Below are 19,625 nucleotides of genomic sequence, written 5' to 3'. Positions count from 1 at the left end.
TGGCTGTGCTTGCCGGCGGTGTCCTCCCCGGGTTCAGCCCTGATCTTCATATGGAGCAATGGCTCCCAGCAGTGACCCTGACAAGCTGGGTGCCGTAAGAAGTGTGGTAGCATCTGTAGATTCTTCTGGAAGAGGACTCAGGAGGTGTGGAGTCTTTGCAGCACCTGCCTGAGTAGGCCATGGGGCCTGACTCAGTAGCCAGGCCTTCCCTGGGCCAGCTCACCCTCCGGCTCCCAGAGCACTGCTGCCCTCTCTCATTCTTTGTCAGTGCCAAAGAAGAGATCCCATAGGACTGAGCAGGAGCACACCATGTCAGGGGATGACTCTTTTGCATCCCCTAATGACAGCACAGACAGGCCTAAGCTTGGATCCAGCTCATGGGGTGGTGCGGGTGCCTCTGAGCCTTCCTCCATACTGGGTCTGGAGGGCAGACACCCTGTACTGGTGTCAGGGGCTCCTTCCCCACTCCACACTTTGGCTACGTCTACACGTGCAACCAACATCGAAATAGTCTATTTCGATGAATAACGTCTACACGTCCTCCAGGGCCAGCAACGTCGATGTTCAACTTCGACGTTGCTCAGCCCAACATCGAAATAGGCGCAGCGAGGGAACGTCTACACATCAAAGTAGCACACATCGAAATAGGGATGCCAGGCACAGCTGCAGACAGGGTCACAGGGCGGACTCATCAGCAAGCCGCTCCCTTAAAGGGCCCCTCCCAGACACAGTTGCACTAAACAACACAAGATACACAGAGCTGAGAACTGGTTGCAGACCCTGTGCCTGCAGCATAGATCCCCAGCTGCCGCAGAAGCAGCCAGAAGCCCTGGGCTAAGGGCTGCTGCCCACGGTGACCATAGAGCCCCGCAGGGGCTGGAGAGAGAGCATCTCTCAACCCCCCAGCTGATGGCCGCCATGGAGGACCCAGCAATTTCGACGTTGCGGGACGCGGATCGTCTACACGGTCCCTACTTCGACGTTGAACGTCGAAGTAGGGCGCTATTCCTATCTCCTCATGAGGTTAGCGACTTCGACGTCTCACCGCCTAACGTCGAAGTTAACTTCGAAATAGCACCCGACGTGTGTAGACGCGACGGGCGCTATTTCGAAGTTGGTGCTGCTACTTCGAAGTAGCGTGCACGTGTAGACGCAGCTATAGAGTGCAGAAAGTGGGGCCCCCTGGAGACTGAAAAACACCTTGCCAATACACAGGCTTTACTTTAAAACTTCTCCAGGGTTACAGATCCCCTGGACTTTGGAAAGTAGTTGCCACCACCCCAGGCCTTGACGACCCCTTTAATCCAGTCAGTAACACTGGTGAATGCCCCCTGTGAGTAAAACTCCAACCCCTGTTCTCCCCTCCGCTGAGGGCTTGAGAACCAAAACAAGCTATAACCTGATAGCTATGGCCAATGGATGCAGGCAGACCTTCCTTAGGACACAGGATCAGATCAATTGCTTTATAACTGTGATTTATTCACAAAACAAGAGAAAAATAAATCACAGGTTGCATACAGAGAAAAATATTTCCCTGGGATTCAGCCTAAAAGTTACAGGGGAAAAACATGAAGTCAAACAACAACACAAAGGAGAAAGAACGGAGCAGCCAGTCCAACCAGATTCAAAATAACCATAACATGATCACATCTAACTATACATTTCCCTTTTACTTACACCTCTATGGTGGATTTTGGGACAGCCAGTATACTTCTGAATGCCTGGGAGACGTCTCTCCCAGTTCTTCCTCTCTTCTGGTCAGCTGAAAAAGAAAAGCCCCAAATGCTGCAATTGTCCTCATTTTAAACAAAGTTAATTCACTCCCATTGGCTCACCTGGGATACAGGACACCTCAGGAGATTAACCCCTTTCCTGCACTCATTCATGACTACTGGTGACTCCGGCTATGGCTTCCAGGAGTCTCCTGAATTTGGCATCATTGGCAACAATGTTGTTGCTGGCAATGCCAGAGAAGGCAGCCTATCAGGCTGGAGTGGATCTGGTCTGCCTGTCAATCCCATCCTCATCATGGGTCCATGATTTTGTGAGGCTGCTGCCTGTGATGGCCCTTAATAGGGGTGTGCTGTGGAAGTCTCAGCTCTGTACCACAATGCCTCTGTCCCTGGGGTTACTATGGATACACTACTGGAAACATCACTACAATCTTCAGCACAAGGCCTTTCCTCAGCACTGACCAATCAATGCCACAGATGGTTCCATGGAGGCTCTAGCCTGCTCGATGTTGAGGCAGGTGGGTGCTCTGATACCAGCTTTGTACAAGCTTGAACCTTGTTTGTAACATTGAGCTATTTGACACCAGTGGTGCCAACTACATTGGTTGTGCCAATTCTGACCTTGTTCTAGGCTATGGATAAGTTGGATCACCCATTGGCTCCCTCCGGAGTCACTCCTCCCATGTCCCTGAGGTCCCAGAACTCCTCTGCTTTGGAGTCAGGTTCTGCGTCCTGCTGCACCACTTTAGTGGGGGAAACTGCAGGACACTGTCACTACCAGGGTTGGCATGTGCTCTGGGGCCTGGTGTCTGCTGGCTAGCATTGCCTTACCCACTCCAGTGCCCCCTTTGCGCGCCTTGCTCCTGGAGGTCATGCTTCTCACCCCGGTCAATGCTGTCTCCTCATGAAGCATTAGGGGCTGCAGATCAGCTGCAAGTTCAGACTTCCATGATTCCCCTTCCTGTGGCGCTCCCAGAGTTTCCCCATCCAGGGATGCCGACCCAGGGGGCAGGGTCTGCCTCTGGACCAGCCAACAGTCTCATCCTTCTCCCCAGATGATGTGGTGTTACCAGGTTCATCCTACCTTCTATCCTTGAGGACTTCAAGGCACACCAAGACCTATTACATCAGGTAGCCCCATCTCTGGGTATTCAGGCAGAGTCTCTCCCTGAGAATACATGTCATCTAGTGCACATCCTCCTGCCCTCTGCCTCTGGAAAACAATTTTGAGGAGTAAAGGGACTTGGAAGTACCGGCAGGTGAGCCGCAGCTACACGCAAGCCGGCACTTCAAAGTTGCCGTGGCGGGGAATTTGCTTAATGAAGAGCTGTATATGCACTGCAGCACTTCATTAATAAATTCCCAACACCCCACTTACTATCCTCCCTTTGAAGTAGGGAGGTTGTGTAGACTAGCCCATTGTGGACTGCATGAAGGGATGAGGGGTCAATGCACAGACCAGCTCTAGATTGGTAATCTCATGCATCAAAACTGACTAGGAGATAGCTTGAGCCACTCCTCCTCAGCAGAGGCAGGTATGTTCAACAACAGTGCCAGCAAGGTCAGTGACACTCCTCAGAGACATTTCCACACTGGACATTTGTAGTGCAGCCATGTGGTCATCCACCCATCCATCCATTTATCGAGCATTACGCAATCTCTGCATCTCCAAGACCAGCGGCTGATATTGGAAGATCAATCCTAGGATCTTTGCCCAGGTAGACTTGGAGCCCCACCTCCCCCAGATGGGGGACAGCTCACTAGTCACCTACTTGGAACATATATTGGCATCACCTAGAAGAAGAATTACCAGGTTAGATAGATAAAACTTTATACCAAGATTAATTACCATAACTGGCTTTTTGAGATGATCCACTGTCTGTCCTCTGCTTTAGACTCTTCCCCTGGACTATCAGTATGAAGAAACTGGCCGGGGTGGGGCTGGTAACAGGTCTGAGGTGCAAGCACAGTCCTTCTACAGATGCTGCTAGGCAAAAGGCTCTGGCGGGCAGGACATGCATATGCCTACTTGGAACACACAACTTCATCCCCTCTTGAAGAGCCAGTTCCTTCAAGCAGACAGTTCTGATGATGATGTCCGTAGTACTGCTGGAGAAAAGGGAATTGCTGGTTTAGTGACGCTTTAGGAAAGGGGCATTCACCGCGTTCCCCAGTGCCCATGATCTACCCTCCTCTTCACTGGTCCAGGATGTAAAAGCTCTGACGGGTCTGGGTGGAGCCCGGCACAGTGGCAGCAAGTGCAGCCTCTGGCCTGTCCTAGAGTGAACGCTCACCTAGAGAGCTGGCATCAGCCCTGTGCAGGGGGCGGAGGTTTCAGTTTCTGTCACATCCATCCTAGGATGTGTTGAGAGGGGAGAGCTGTTTTGGGAGATGCCTCAAAGCCTTAATAAGCTGTGGGCGTGGGCAGTGCTCCATCAGCCAATGCAGTGTAGCATCAACTTTCTAGACCAAGCTTCAGTTAAGGGCCCGAGCCCTCAACTAAAGGGCCTCCTGGCGTAGCTTGGCCGGCTGGCGCTCAGGGACTTGGTGGGATTAGAACCATGTAAAATCAGGCCCTAGCCTTAGGGCACAATCAGAGCCACCCCCACCCTGCCCTTGGAGGAGCCCTGCAGTGGCTGCCCCAACCATCCTATGGACAGCCCAGGTGCAGAGTGGCATCAGGAGTCCCCCCACCCACTCACCACAGCAGAGGGAACTGGAGCAACCCATCAGCCTGCTCTGCTCCACTCTGCCCTGCCCCCATCTCCTGTCCCACTGAGCTCAACCATCACCACAGCAGCAGGAAGCAGAATGCCCTGGCTCAGGGGTTGCACTACCCCTGGCCATAATGTAGCAGGGTGCACCAGCCTGGAAGAGGGTGGAGCATGGCAGGCAACTGGGTCTTGGTGCCATGGTGAGTGTTGGAGGCTGGACCCACCCTGACTGGCGTTGCTCAGGGGAGGCAGCTTTGGGCAAGGGGGCAGAGCAGTGGTGGGGCTTGTAGGACAGAGTGGAGTGGGAGTGGAGCAGAGGCCTGCAGTAAGGGGGATTGCCCTGGACCCCAGGCCTGGGAGATTGAGGGTGGGGTTCCCCACACTCCCCTTGGTACAGCCCTGAGCACAATGATCATGTTTCCTATGCATTGTCCGCCCCAGCCCACCTCCTACGTAAGGGACAGGCGATATACTGCTAGCTGGGCCATCCTGCTCTACTCCGAGGGGAAACCGCACAGCCTATAAGAACCAGCTGCCCCAGGAGCTGTGTGAAAGGGCCGGGGTGTGGTCCAGGATCTCGCCTATGATTCCTGTAACAGTGGCACCTACACTGCACAGGAGCTAGTGCCAACTCGCAGACGTACTGACCCAGAGAGCTCTGTGCATACTGCAGTGGCCGTGGAGAGAGGGCTGTCAGGACAGCTGCATCCGTTCCCAGTTGGCTGCTTAGTTTGCCCAGTGCTCAGGCTGGATCATGGAGCCACAGGGAGCAGTGTGTGTCCAGGCAAGTGTGAATGCTGCCAAAGCACCGCTCGAGGTCATGCTGCAGCAATTTCCTTCACACAGGTCTGTTCCAGCTTTAACAGTTAGGCTCTTAAGTCCCTGCACCAGTAATTCATAGTCCTTTGTACCCCATTTCTCAATTTGACTTGAGACCAGCTTGCCTTAAAATGAAGGTGTGGATTGCTCACATCAGGAACTACTGGGATCTCTTGAACCCCTCTGCTAAATTCTTCCCGTCTGCAGGCTTAGGCTTCCTGTGTTTTCTGCAAACAAGATTGTTCTTGGGAAGCAGGGCTAGCAGGGGGCATTTTGTCTGTACTGACACTCCAAGCATGTGCCAATTTGCCTGATGATGGAATTGGGTCTCCTTCATTATTGCAGCAGCATTTGCTACTAATCTGCTTGGGACTTTGTTGGAGATGATCCTGCTTTGAGCAGGGACTGGACTAGATGATCTCCTAAGGGCTCTTCCAACCCTAATCTCCTCTGATTCTGCACCCTTGGGTTTAGGAGAAGGCAGGAGGTGAGGGAGTGCATCTTCTGTCCTCCATAGTCCTTCTGTATTGCACAGCCTTACTGTCAAAGCACTCTTTCCCTGCCAGATGGAGAAGGCCAGTCCACATGCAGCATGCCGCCAAGTGCCCCAGCTGAAAAAGGTCCCCAGCTGCATCAGGATTTAAACAAACTGAGCAAGGAGAGAAGCTTCAGACTGGTGGGCTCGGCCTGCTCGTAGCACAAGCCTTTGTTTTTAAGCTCCGTCAGTTGCACCTAAAATCACAGAACACTAGAACTGGAAGGGACTTTGAGAGGTCATCAAGTCCTGCTGGCAGGACCAAGCACTGTCTGGACCATCCCCAACAGGTGTCTATCTAACGTGCTGTTAAATATCTCCAGTGATGGAGATTCCACAACCTCCCTAGGTAATTTATTCCAGTGTTTAACTCAATATTGAGTCTGTTCTGGTCTGGCTATGGTCTGAAGAAGTGGGTCTGTCCCACGAAAGCTCACCTAATAAACTATTTTGCTAGTCTTTAAAGTGCTACTTGACTGCTTTTTGTTTTGATAGTGTATAGACTAGCACAGCTTCCTCTCTGTTGCTATCCCAGAATTATGTTTGCCTTTTTTGCAACAGCATCAGATTATTGACTCATACTAAGCTTGTCATCCACTATGACCCCTAAAGCCCTCTCAGCAGTTACTGCTTCCTAGACAGTCACTTCTTCCCGTTTTGTATGTGTGAAGCTGATTGTTTCTTCCTAAGTGGAGTACTTCACATTTGTCCTTATTAAACTTCATCCTGTTTACTATTTCTCCAGCTTGTCCAAATCATTTTGAATTATGAGCCTATCCTTCAAAGCAGTAGTAATCCCTCCCAGCTTGGTATCATCTGCAACCTTAATAAGCATACTCTCTGTGCCAATATCTAAATCATTGATGAAGATATTGAATAGATCTGATCCCAAAACAGATCCCTGTGGAACCCCACATGCCCTTTCTGCAAGAGTGTGAACCATTAATAACTAGTCTCTGAGAAATGTTGTCAAACCAGTTACGCATGCACCTTATAGTGGCCCCATCTAAGTTGCATTTGCTTAATTTATTGATAAGAAGATCATGCCCATGTGTCAAATACCACATCCACTGCTTCTTCCTTATGTACAAGACTTGTTATCCTGTCAAAAAAAGCTATCAGATTGGTCTGGCATGATTTGTTCTCTACAAATCCATCCTATCACCTTATTTTCCTCCAGATGTTTGCAGATGAATTCCTTAATTATTTGCTCCATTATCTTTCATGACACAGACATTAAACTTACTGGTCTGTAGTTTCCCGGGTTGTTCTTTTTTCCCTTTTTATAGATGGGCACTACATTTGCCCATTTCCAGTCTCCTGGAATCTTTCCCAACTTCCAGGACTTTTCAAAGATGATAGCTAAAGACTCAGAAACCTCCTCTGTCAGCTCCTTAAGAATTCTAGGGTGCATTTCATCAGGTCCTGGTGACTTGCAGACATCTAATTTTTCTAAGTAATTTTAAATTTGTTCTTTTTTCATTTTATCCTCTAAACCTAACCCCTTCCCACTAGCATGCGTTATATTAGGCATTTCTGCATCAGCCTTCTTGGTGATGACCAAAAGAAATAAGTCATTAAGCACCTCAGACATTTCCAAGTTTCCTGATATTGTTTCTCCCTCCTCACTGAGTAGTGGGCCTACCCTGTCCTTGCTCTTCCTCTTGCTTCTAGTATATTTATAGAATAACTTTTTGTTACCCTTTATGTCTCTAGCTAGTTTAAGCTCATTTTGTGCCTTGGCCTTTCTAATCTTGCCCCTGCATAGATGTATTGTTTGCTTTTATTCATCTTTTGTAATTTCTCCTAATTTCCACTTTTTATATGACTCCTTTTCGATTTTGAGATCCTGCAAGATCTCCTGGCTAAACCAAGGTGGTCTTTTACCATACTTTCTATCTTTCTGTACAGTGATATAGCTTGCTTTTGGGCCCTTAATAATGTCCCTTTGCAAAACTGCCAACTCTCTTCAGTTGTTTTTCCTCTTAGTCTTGCTTCCCATGGGACCTTACCTACCAGCTCTCTGTTTACCAAAATTTGCTTTCCTGAAATCCACTGGCTCTATTTTCTTGTATTCCCTTTCATTATTTCTTAGAATCATGAACTCTGTAATGGTCACTTTTCCCCAAGCTGCCTTCCACTTTCAAATTCTCAACTGGTTCCTCCCTATTTGTTAAAATCAAATCTAGAACTGCTTCCCCACCCAGTAGCTTTTTCCAACTTTTGAAATAAAAAAATTGTCATCCATGCAGTCCAAGGACTTTCTGGATATCCTGTGCCTCACTGTGTTAGTTTATCGACATATATCTGGATACTTGAAGTCCCCCATCACCACCAAATCCTGTGTTTTGGATAATTTTGTTACTTTTTTAGAAAAAGCCTCATCCATCTCTTCTACCTGGCTAGGTGGTCGGTAGTTGACCCCTAATATTACATCACCGTTGTTTTTTACCCCTTTTAACCTAACTGAGAAACTCGCAACATCTTTGTCTCCTGCATCCATCTCCACCTCAGTCCAGGTGTGCACATTTTTAATATATGAGGTAACACCTCCCTGGTTACCCTGTGCATTCTTCCTGAGTAAGTTGTACCCTTGTATGCCAATATTCCAATCATGCATATTATCCCACCAAGTCTCTGTGATACCAATTATGTCGTAGTTTTTTTTATCTATTAGGATTTCAAGTTCTTCCTACTTATTACCCATACTTCTTGCATTTGTATATAGGCATCTAAGATACTGATTTGCTTTTGCCTCCCAGGTCTGCCTAGTCCCTCTTTTTTCTCTGCCATTATAGCCCCATGATCCCTCCCCTTTCCAACCCAATTCCCAGGTCTCCAGATTTTGTACTTACCTGTGGGCTTTGGTCACCTGCCCCCATCGAACTTAGTTTTAAGCCCTCCTCACTTGGTCAGCCAGTCTTGATCCAAACACATTCTTCCCGTTCCTCGAAAGGTGAATTCCATCCTTGCTTAGCAGTCCTTCATGGAACAGCATCCCGTGATCAAGGAAGTCAAAACGCTCCTGGTGACAGCGTACTCGCAGCCCGGCATGCACCTGTCTCTGCCTGGGCCCCTACCTTTGGCATGAAGGAGTGAGGAGACCACCACCTGCATTCCCAACTCCCTCACCCGTACTCCCAGAGGCCTGTAGTCATGCTTGATCTGCTCAAGGTTACACCTTACAGAATCATTCGTGCCCACATGGATGAGTAGCAGTCAGTAAGCCAGATAATCCTCAACAGCACCTCCATAACATCTCAGATACGGGCTCCTGGCAGGCAGCATACCTCCCACGGGATGATATGTCAGGGCGACAGATGGGTTCCTGCGTACCCCTCAGAAGAGAGTCTCCAACCACCACTACACTACGTTTCTTCCTCATGGTGTCAAGTATCAGAGAGGTAGCCGTGTTAGTCTGTAGCTTCAAGAACAAGAAGAATTCTTGCAGCACCTTAAAGACTAACAGATATTTTGGAGCATAAGCGTTCATGGGCAAAGACCTGCTTCATCAGATGCATGCGTGGGGTGGGGGATGTTTCCAGAGAGGTATTTAAAGAGTGGGGTCCTAGTAAAAGGGAGGGCCAGCGCTGACAAGGTCTATTTAGCAAGGTGGAAATGGCCCATTATCAGTAGCATGTATCAAAAGAGGAAAAAACAAGTCAGATCAGACAGGGGGATATGAGCCATTGTCAGACTTTAATGGGGAGCTCTTAACACCCAGGGCAGAGAACTGCCTTTGTAAGCTGCGAGCCACTCCCAGTCTCTGTTTAATCCTTGGTTAATGGACTCAAATTTGCAAATAAACTGCAGCTCAGAGATTCCTCTGTCCATTTGATTTTTGAAATTTCTTTGTTTCAGTACTGCCACCATTAAATCTGCTACTGAGTGTCCAGGGAGATTGAAGTGTTCCCCCACAGGCTTCTGTACATTACCATTCCTGACGTTTGATTTGTGTCCATTTATTCTTTTACGGAGAGACTGTCCAGTTTGGCCAATGTAAATTGCAGTGGGGCATTGCTGGCACATGATGGCATATATATTATATTAGTAGATGTGCAGGTGAAGGAGCCCCTGATGGTATAGTTGGTGTTAGGTCCTGTGATGATGTCACTGGTGTAGATATGTGAGCAGAGTTGGCAGCAAGGACTGTTGCAGGGGCTGGTTCCAGGCCTCTTTTGATACTTACTATTGATAATGGGCCATTTCCACATTGCTGAATAGACCTTGTCAGCTCTGGCCCTCCCTTTTTCTGGGACCCCACTCTTTAAATACCCCTCTGAAACCACCCCCTGCCCCTACACTCATGCATCTGATGAAGCAGGTCTTTGCCCACGAAAGCTTATGCTCCAACATATCTGTTAGTCTATAAGGTGCCACAAGAATTCTTGTTTTCCTCATAGTGGTGGCCGCAGACCTCCCAGCCTTGGGGGTACGAGCTTCTCCGCTTCTGCTGTAGGGGGTGATTCCTTATGTGCTGTATCTCCGGTATCCAGAACACCATAATGGTTTCCCAGTACCATGATGGGAGAGTTGAGAGCAGGAGTGAAGTGTTGCCTGCTGCCAGAAGTGACCAGCTGCCAGTGTCCCCCTGAGCCATCTCCTCCTCCACCGACAGCGTGTCAGTCTTTGTGGTGGGACAGCTACCTTAACCTCAGCTGTTTCCACATGGACGCTGTCCAGGAATTGCTCATGGACGTTACTCCTTAGCAAAGCCACCTCCTCCTGTAGCTCTCCCACCTGCTTCCTGAGAGATTCCATCAGAAGACACCTTCCACAAGGGATGGTCACCCCCCCAGCCTGGACTTCAGTAAGTAGGAATTGCAAGTCACAGTCCCTGCAAAACCACACCAGAGCCTGGGTGGAGGCATCCCTGGTCTGTCTGACTACAGGCACAGGTGGAGGAGACAGGAGCAGTGCTGGCAGAGGTATTGCGGGTCTTCCTACCCATAGTGGACCCCCCTCTGTCACACTCCCTCTATCAAACTCCCTTTTAAAACTCCTCTGCTGCTTCACTGTCCTGGTCGCTCTGACTCTGGTTTTTTGAAGGCTGCAAACCTAGGTCAGGCCTGCCCCTTGTTAGTCTCACAGGGGAAGGCTGATCCTGAGGCTGATCAAAGGCAATCAAGGGAACAAGGGATCAACCAAGGTTCCAACCCTCCCAGGCGCACAATCCCAACTGCCTCAGTAACTGAAACTGAAATCACCTGCAATCAGAATTCAAAATTTAGAATTTAAACAGTCACGCAGTTGGTGTCTGACCCATTCTGCCTGTCTGGGGCCTGGGTCAGCCTGCCTTCACATTTCTCTGCAGTTACATCACTTTTTCTTGCTATTGTGTATCAGACATCACTCTTACTCCCAAATGGCCATTGTGTCAGGTCGTTTTGTCACCAAGGGCAAGGTTTGCAATTTCCTAGGGAAGACAAGGTTCTCTGTTCTGTTCTGTTCTGTTCTGTTCTGTTCTGTTCTGTTCTGTTAAATTCCATTCAAGCTTCTAAAGTGGAATGAGCTTTCCTGGCTTGCCTGAATCGTTCCCATGAACAGACACACTCTGCTGGCCCCTTTTCCTAGCAAATGGAACAGGATAGCCCTTGGATTAGCCTGTTTTCAATTTGCTTACAAAGCCTCCACAGAAGGCTGCATTGTTTGGGTCTATTTCAAGCTCATTTCCATGGATCTTGTGTGGTTTGGAGGGTGCCATTAATTTTCTCTGTGGTTTCTTTGTGCTCACTGTAAAGGAAGGGCGGAGAGTCCCGTGAGCTGCACGAGGGGCGGCTGATGAGCCATGAGCTCCACTACGTGCCCCAAAGACATTTTCCCTGCTAGCTTTTGGTTTATTTAAGAAAATGGGAAGGTGGGACTGGAACATGGACAGATTTTGTAGACTGCTACTCTGTAGCCCTTGGCTTCCAGCATTTTATGTCTCAAAGGATCAGGCCAAGTCGAACCCACCAAAATGGAGACTGGGTCCAAAATCAACACTAGCGCTGACTTCTGCCATTGTCAGACGTATGAAGCCTACAGAGTATTGCTGTGATTTTCACAGGGGGTTGTAATGGCCTCAGTGGAGGCAGTGTGACAGTATCAACACTGCAGCAGGACAAGCTAGACAGACTCACGCTTGAGTCTCAGGGCTCAGGTTAGCAGGCTTAAAATAGCAACATGGCCACTGTGACTCTAGCATAGGCTTGGGCTAGCCCAGGGGTGCCAAAATCAGCATGTCCTATCAGGTGTTCTCTTGGCTTCAGCACTGAGTGAATCTAACTGGCAGAGCCAAGAGACACAGAAGACATAAGTAATGGAGAAGTGAAGGAGGAAAAATAAAGGCTGCAGAGAAATCCAGAGCTCACAAGCAAAGCTTCTTCTGGAGGACAAACAGTTGCTTGTTTCTCACTTTTCTATCACTGTTCTCACTGCCCCGGACTTGTGGGCAAGAGGGTTTGCAGTGTGTTCTGCCCTGTGGACTGGGGCACCTGTCCTTAAGCATGGAAGGCAGTTCTCTTCGCACCTGCCTGTTCTGATTCATGCTGTGGTAGTGCAAGTGCTGTAGCTAGATGCTTGCCTGTGGCTGACTCTAGAGCTCTGATATAAGCCAGGAGGGTGAGCCAGGCAAACCCTTTGAACAGCTCCTGCGAACAGTTCAACCTGTGTTCTCTCCATGAAACGCTTGTCTGTAGAGAGCTCTGCAAACCCTGGCCCAGCAGAGCCTGTAACTAAATGCCAGGGGAGACTGAGTGCTAAAATTTCCCCCTCCCCGCAGCCACCAGCCCCCTGAGTAGAGCACTTTCTCTGGAGCTTTGCCGCTCCCTTGCTAAGTGTGAAGTCTCACCTGTCAGCTGGCAGAGTGCGGCGCATCAGGGAGAGGCTTTGTTTGGAATGGAACCACAAGGAAGGGCTGAAGGGAACTGGGAGCTTGTATGGGGGAATGGACAGTAGTCCTTGGACCACCTGAAACCACATCAGCGTCTCCCAGCCCTTCCTGAAGGTAAAGGGGCAAATTTTGAGTACATGGCATCCATCTGTCCACGCAGTCTGGCCCCCACTGATCCCTGCCCCCTGTGCAGCCTTCCCCCTGCTGATCCTGGTCCCCTGTGCAGCCTGACCCCTGCCAATCCCAGCCCTCCCTGCAGCCTGCCCCCCACTGCTGATCCTGGCCTCCCTGTGCAGCCTGCCCCTGCCGCCAATCCCTGCCCCTCTGCAGCCTCCCTGCCACTGATCCCAGCCTCCTTGTGCAGCCTGCCCCCACCATTGATCCTGCCCCCTGCTAATCTCGGCCTCCGTTGTAGCCTGTCCCCCAATGATCCTGGCCCCCTGTGCAACATGTCTTCCCACTGGTCCTGGTCTCCCTCTGCAGCCTGCGGTTGATGAGCTAGTTTCATGTGACCTACAACCCCTCCTGACAGATCAGTCCAATGCAATTTTCAGCAGTACCATATTTAGTGAACATGGCTGCAAACAGTGGGCTAATATTTGCAGTGTGTGAATCGAGCATAAATCATCTCTGTTCTTGGCCTGTTCCATTGATCCCTGGCTCCTGCAGCCAACAGCACAGTGCCCCAAGAACCTCAGTTTCCAGAGTTGCTGAACTCATTTTCCTCTCCTGGCTCCTTACTCCTGTGTTGTGTTTTCCAGCACCTCGTAACCACTGGACTGTCAGTGTGGTTCCCCTGCACTAGCTGGCTGTGTCTGCCACAAGCTAGACTTTCGCTGGGCCATGCAGATTATTAACACAGGTTGGCAAGAAGAAAGAAAGAGAAATAACCGATGGGATGCTTATTTCTGGTTCTGTGCTTGTGGCTATTAGCCAGGGGAGCTCTGGAAACCTGGTGACTCTCCAGGCTCACGTCCTGAGACCTCTGGCGTGCATTGAGTTCCAGCACAGTTCAGCTCTTGGGTCAGATTGTCCACAGTGGCTGCCCAAAGTCAGGAATAAGCCCCTGAAGCCACTTGTTCAGAACAGTGGGAATTCCAAGGCTGAGGAAGGGAGAGGATGGTCCTGAAGCTAAGCTCAGGGTGCAGGCGCAGAACTGGCTTCTAGTCCCATCTCTGCCACAGAATTCCGTGTGAACACTGAGCTGTGCACGGCCTCTCTGAGCCAGAGCCTGGGAGCAGCATTGCCCTCTCTCCCTGGGCTCGTTCATCGGTGCTTGGGGAGCACCTGGCATGCTCAAACAGAAGCAGCTCGCTTGCCGCAGGGTGAGTTTTGTTACTGCTGAAACAGTTCTTGTCAGTCCCAGGGCCTCTGTTGCAGCCTCATGGGCAGCCTTCCTGCCCCACTGCTGGGCTCAGCTGCCAAAAGACTTGCTGCAATATTTGGGCCTTGCCTTCTGTTGTCCTTAGGTCAGCCAGAAGTTGGTCACTCAGCTTTCACCACATCCTTTTGTCTAGCACATGCTGGCCAGGCCAGGGAAGCTGCTGAGCAAGTGGTCTTGCAATACCTTCTGACTGGTCCTGGGCTGGGTACTGGGCAAGTGACAGTGTCCAGCGTTTCCTTCTCCAGGTGTCCAGCCATCTAGCCATGGCCTGGCTGTCCCATTTGCTGACTTCCCAAAAGGTATTAAATGCTCACTAAGGATGAAACAGCCCTGGAGCTGGAACCGTTCTTGGTGGAGATGGAGACAGTGAGACAAGTGCCTGGCACCCACTGACACTGCCAGCAGAATCCTATACAAAGCGCTTTGGCCACCTAAAATAGTGCGGTGCCAGTCGGTGGGCAACCCCTGCAGGAGCTCCTGCGAGCACTGAGGGGCTCGGCGAGGATCTCCCTTTTGAATGGGGGTGGGCAAGCTGCATCTAGGTATGGAAATTGTATGGTGGGCTGAGGTGGGGACTCCTGGCATGTGGAGCTGGGGTACCACTGGGGATTTCTGGTGGCCCTGCCATAGGCAGAGGCAGCCTAGCTGGGCTTGGTGCAGCCCCTGAGTGGTTTTGAGGCTCTTGTAGGAGACCAGGATGGGACTGAGCTCACAGCCAGGCAGGGCTCCAGTTCTGATCCCACACACAGCATGGCCCAGCCCGCCTGGCAGTGTGTCTCCACAGATGCTGGGAGATGGTGGGAGGCTGGGGAGCGCTAGGTGGATGGAATAGGGCACCCCCCCCCCGTGCTCGCTGGGCAGATACGAAGGCCTGTGGGGCTGGGTGTGGTCTGTGAGCTGTAGTTTGCCCACCCCTGCTTTTGAATGTGGTATAACAGCCACTTGGTGCCTGACTTTCCCTCCTGGCTTGGAGAAGGGGAGAGGGGGCGGGACCATGGTCTGCCATGCCCATGGCAACTGCAGCATTTGCTTACTTGTCCAGTAGCCACAGGAGAGCCTGTGTTGGCCCCGATTCAGGACCTGGGCAAGCAGTGTGGCACAGCCCAGGGCTGCAAGCAGTGCCTGGAGCTAGAGGCTGAGAAGTGCAGCAAAGCCTCTGGAGATGAGCTGGTCCCCTTGATGGCTCTGCCTAGCTCAGCGGGAGCTGCCAGCTGGAGAGGTTCGGCTGGGGACCCCAGGGTCTCTGCTGGCCTTCAGCCAGAAAATTCCCAACTGCCTTTCTCCTGGCATTCCTCTTGTCTGCCCTCAGCTGAACCTGTGGTGAGGCAACCTGCAGAACCATGGGGATGGAGAGGAGGGGATTAATCACAGTATCCATTCTGCAAAAGCTTCAGCTCGAGCTACCACTCAAAAGGTGGCAGAGGCCAGCCAGGCCCTTGGAGTGCAGGTGACAGCCTGGAATTCCAGGTGTGTCTTCACAACAGACGACTTTGGGGGGGTCAGAAGAAAAGGTGGTGCAAATCATCTCCGCAGTGAAGCCTGACCCGGTGTCTTCTTCTTTCCAGATGTGGACGAGTGTGCCACGATCCCTGGGGTGTGCGATGGAGGCGAGTGCACCAACACAGCAGGCAGCTATGTGTGCACCTGCCCACATGGCTTCATGGCCAGTCCAGATGGATCCCGCTGCATGGGTAAGCTGCAGGAGCCCTGTCTCAGAGAGCAGCGGCTCGTTCCTGGAGTCGGAGTGCCAAGGTTCAGCTTGGGCCAGAAGTGGTGTTCCACCGGGGCTCTGTGCAGAGCTGTCAGTGTTGCACAGCACCCCGCAGACCCAAAACTAGCTGCTTTTATGCCATTATGTTCAGAACGCTGACAGCTGCCCCCGGACCCGCTTCATTCATCTCCAAAAGGTGCCTCAGCGGCATGCTCCCCCACCCAGCAAGGCAGCCATGTGTTGCCTACACTGACCCATCCCACATGCATCCCACCCATCCCAGTGGCACAGACGCTGTCTGCCTGGGTGTAGCACAGCCAGAAACTTACATCCTGTGTGCTCGCTCACAGGGCCTGCGCCAGGGCTAGCCAGCCCACATACCAGCTAGTGGTGCCCACAGTACCCAGCTGCACATGTCCCACACACTGGCCTGTACACAGGCAAGGGATTGGCCCTTGCCAGTGATCTATGTGCCATAGGCCTGTGGGTACTTATCCTGTACCCTACCTGGTAGGCAACCATCACAGTGAAGTGAGCCACAGCCTGTGCCAGCCATCTGCATGAGGGGAACAAGGCCTGATATGTAGTGCTGGAGGGCACTCCTCATTCCTGCAGTGCATTCTTGCTACAGAATTTCATTTACTGTGTGGCTGTGTTCCTTTCTCGGGACCTGGACACAAAATGACTCCCAGGGCATATACAACATCCTACACCTGCCTCCTTCACCCAATCACCATGTTGCAAAGCTGACACATGCACAGCTGGTGTAAGCACTTGCCCCTCCATTGACTTCAGTCTACCTGCTTACACTGGCTCTGAGCTTGGCCCAGGCTATTTATACTTCAGAGTCACTCATTGTGAGTGTGAAGGGGTCAGTTTTGTGAGTGGGCTGTGCTGCCAGTTAGGTCAAAATGCTGAAATCTAGCAAACCAGACTGGCCAATTTACTACACATTACCAGCCTCTGTTCTAATGGAAACGACCAGGAGAGTCCCTTTTTACTGGGTCCAGGGAGCACTGGCTTACTAAAGTCTTGCTCAGTTCTTTTCAGGACAACTTTTAACTTGAACATCTGAATTGTTTCTTTTAACCAGTCAACGGCTCGTTAGTTCACCCAGAAGTGTACCCATAAAGTGTGGGTGCAGCCCAAGCTTGTATGCACTGCACACAGTCTTGCAAGCAGCTAAGGCTCAGCAGATACACCAAAGAGCAATGGCATGTGTTACCCTTCCAGGATTTCTCCAAGGAGCAAGGGTGTGCTCGATTTTAAAGCCCTTTGAGGAGTGTGAAGGGGGAGAGGAGTTCAGGAGAACTGGCAGTATTTTAAAGAAGTCTTATTGAAGGCAGAGGAACAAGCCATCCCCATGTGCAGTTAGAAAAGCAAATATGGTAGGCAACCAGCTTGCTTTACCAGGGAAATCCTTGGTGAGCTTAAACTCAAAAGGGATGCATATGAGAGGTGGAAACTTGGACAGATGACTAGGAGAAATACAAATCTATGGCTGGAGAATGCTGGGGAGCAATCAGGAAGGTGAAAGCACAATTAGAATTGCAGCTAGGAAGGGACATGAAGGGCAACAAGAAGGGTTTTTATAGATGTGTTAACAATAAGAGGATGATCAGGGAGGGTGTGGGGTTGTTACTGGATGAGGGAAGTAACCTGGTTACAGATAATGTGGGGAAAGGCTGGAGTACTCAATGCTTTTTTGCCTCAATCTTCACAGACAAGGTCAGCTCTGAGACTATAGCACTAGGCAATGCAGTATGGGAAGGAGATGGGCAGCCCTTGGTGGGGAGAAAACAAGTTAAGAGCTATTTAGAAAAGCTAGACAAACACAAATCGATGGGTCCAGATTAATTGCATCCAAGGGTACTGAGGGAATTGACAGATGTCATTGCAGAGCCTTTGAACATAATCTTTGAAAACTCATGGAGATTGGGGGAGGTCCCTGATGATTGGAAAAAGGCAAATGCAGTGCCCATCTTTAAAAAAGGAAGGAAGGACACTCCAGAGAACAGTAGACCAGTCAGCCTCACCTCAGTCCCTGGAAAAATCATGGAAAGGATACTCAAGGAATCCATTTTGAGGCATGTGGAAGAGGGAAAGTGATCAAGAGTAGTCAACATGCATTCACCAAGGGCAAGTTGTGCCTGACCAATCTGATTAGGTTTATGATGAGGTAACTGGCTCTGTGGACATGGGGAAGTCAATGAATGTGATATTCCTTGACTTTAGCAAAGCTTTTGATACAGTCTCCCACAACATTCTTGCTCATAAATTAAGGAAGTATGGATTGGATACATGAAATATAAGATAGGCAGAAAGGTGGCTAGATGGTTGGGCCCAATGGGTAATGATCAATGGATCTATGTCTGGTTGGCAGTCAGTTTCAAGTGGAGCGCCCCAAGGATTGGTTCTAGGGCTGGTATTGTTCAACATCTTTTTTAATGGCCTGAATGAGGGGGTGGATTGCACCCTCAGCAAATTTACGGATGAGACTAAACTGAAGGAGAGGTATGTATATTGTATATTGGAAGGTAGGGATAGGGCCAAAAGGCAAATTGGAGGATTGGGCCAAAGGAAATCTGATGAGGTTCAACAAGAACAAGTGCAGAGTCCTGCACTTGGGATGGAAGAATCCCAAGCACTATTACAGGCTGGGGACAGACTGGCCAAGTAGCAGTCAGCAGAAAAGCACCTGGGGATTATGGTGGATGAGAGGCTGGATATGAGTCAACAGTGTGCCCTTTGTAGCCAAGAAGGCTAATGGCATATTGGGGTGCATTAGGAGGAGCATTTCCAGCAGATCTAGAGAAGTTATTATTCCCCTCTATTCGGCATTGATGAGGCCACATCTGGAGTATTGCATCCAGCTCTGGTCCCCCAGCATAGAAAGAATGTGGATGCATTGGAGCAGGTTCAGCAGAGGCCAACAAAAATGATTAGGGGGCTGAAGCACTTGACCTATGAAGAGAGACTGAGGGATTTGGGTTTATTTAGTTTATGGAAGAGAAGAGTGCGGGGCGATTTGATAGCAGCCTTCAGCTTTCTGAAGGGAGGTTCTAAAGAGGATGGAGAGAGGCTGTTCTCAGTAGTGAAGGATGGCAGAACAAAGAGCAATGGTCTGAAGTTAAAAAGGGAGAGGAGTAGTTTGCATATTAGGAAAAACTATTTCACCAGGAGGGTGGTGAAGCACTGGAATGCTTTAGCTTGAGAAGTGGTGGAACCTCCATCCCTAGAGGTTTTTTGAGTCCTGGCTTGATAAAGTCCTGGCTGGGATGACTTAGGGTTGATCCTGCTTTAGGCAGGGGGCTGGACTCAATGACCTCCTGAGGTCCCTTCCAGACCCAGAATCACAGAATCACAGGGCTGGAAGGGACCTCAGGAGGTCATCTAGGCTAGCCTCCTGCTTCAAGCAGGATCAACCCCCACTAAATCATCCCAGCCAGGACCTTGTCCAGCCAGGACTTATAAACCTCAAGGGATGGAGAATCCACCACCTCTCTAGGCAACGCATTCCAGTGCTTCACCATCCGCCTGGTGAAGTAGTTTTTCCTAATATCTAACCTACACCTCTCCCTCTTCAACTTCAGACCATTAGTCCTTGTTCTGCCATCTGACACCACTGAGAACAGTTTCTCATCCTCCTTTTTTAGAGCTCCCCTTCAGGAAGTTGAAGGCTGCTATTAAATCATCTCTAAGTCTTCTCTTCTGTAAACTAAACAAACCCAAATCCCTCAGCCTATCCTCATAGGTCTTGTGCTCCAGACCCTTAATCATTTTTGTTGCCCTTCGCTGAACCTGCTCCAGCAAATCCACATCCTTTTTGTACCGGGGGGCCCAAAACTGGATACA

At 50.2% G+C, this 19,625-nt stretch overlaps 1 protein-coding gene across 1 annotated transcript in view; it reads left to right on the top strand.

Moving 5' to 3' along the window:
- Nucleotides 1–19,625, top strand: part of FBN3 (fibrillin 3) — a 170,276-nt gene that overhangs the window by 56,012 nt on the left and 94,639 nt on the right. The window contains exon 7 of the mRNA XM_074977926.1: nt 15,625–15,750. Within this exon, the coding sequence (XP_074834027.1) occupies nt 15,625–15,750 (126 nt within the window). The remainder of the gene's footprint in view (nt 1–15,624; nt 15,751–19,625) is intronic.

This window comes from Carettochelys insculpta, chromosome 27 (genome assembly GCF_033958435.1).
Source record: "Carettochelys insculpta isolate YL-2023 chromosome 27, ASM3395843v1, whole genome shotgun sequence".
NCBI classification, from domain to species: domain Eukaryota; kingdom Metazoa; phylum Chordata; order Testudines; family Carettochelyidae; genus Carettochelys; species Carettochelys insculpta.
The sequence above is the reverse complement of the archived record's forward strand: the minus strand, read 5'-3'. Positions and strand labels throughout refer to the sequence as shown.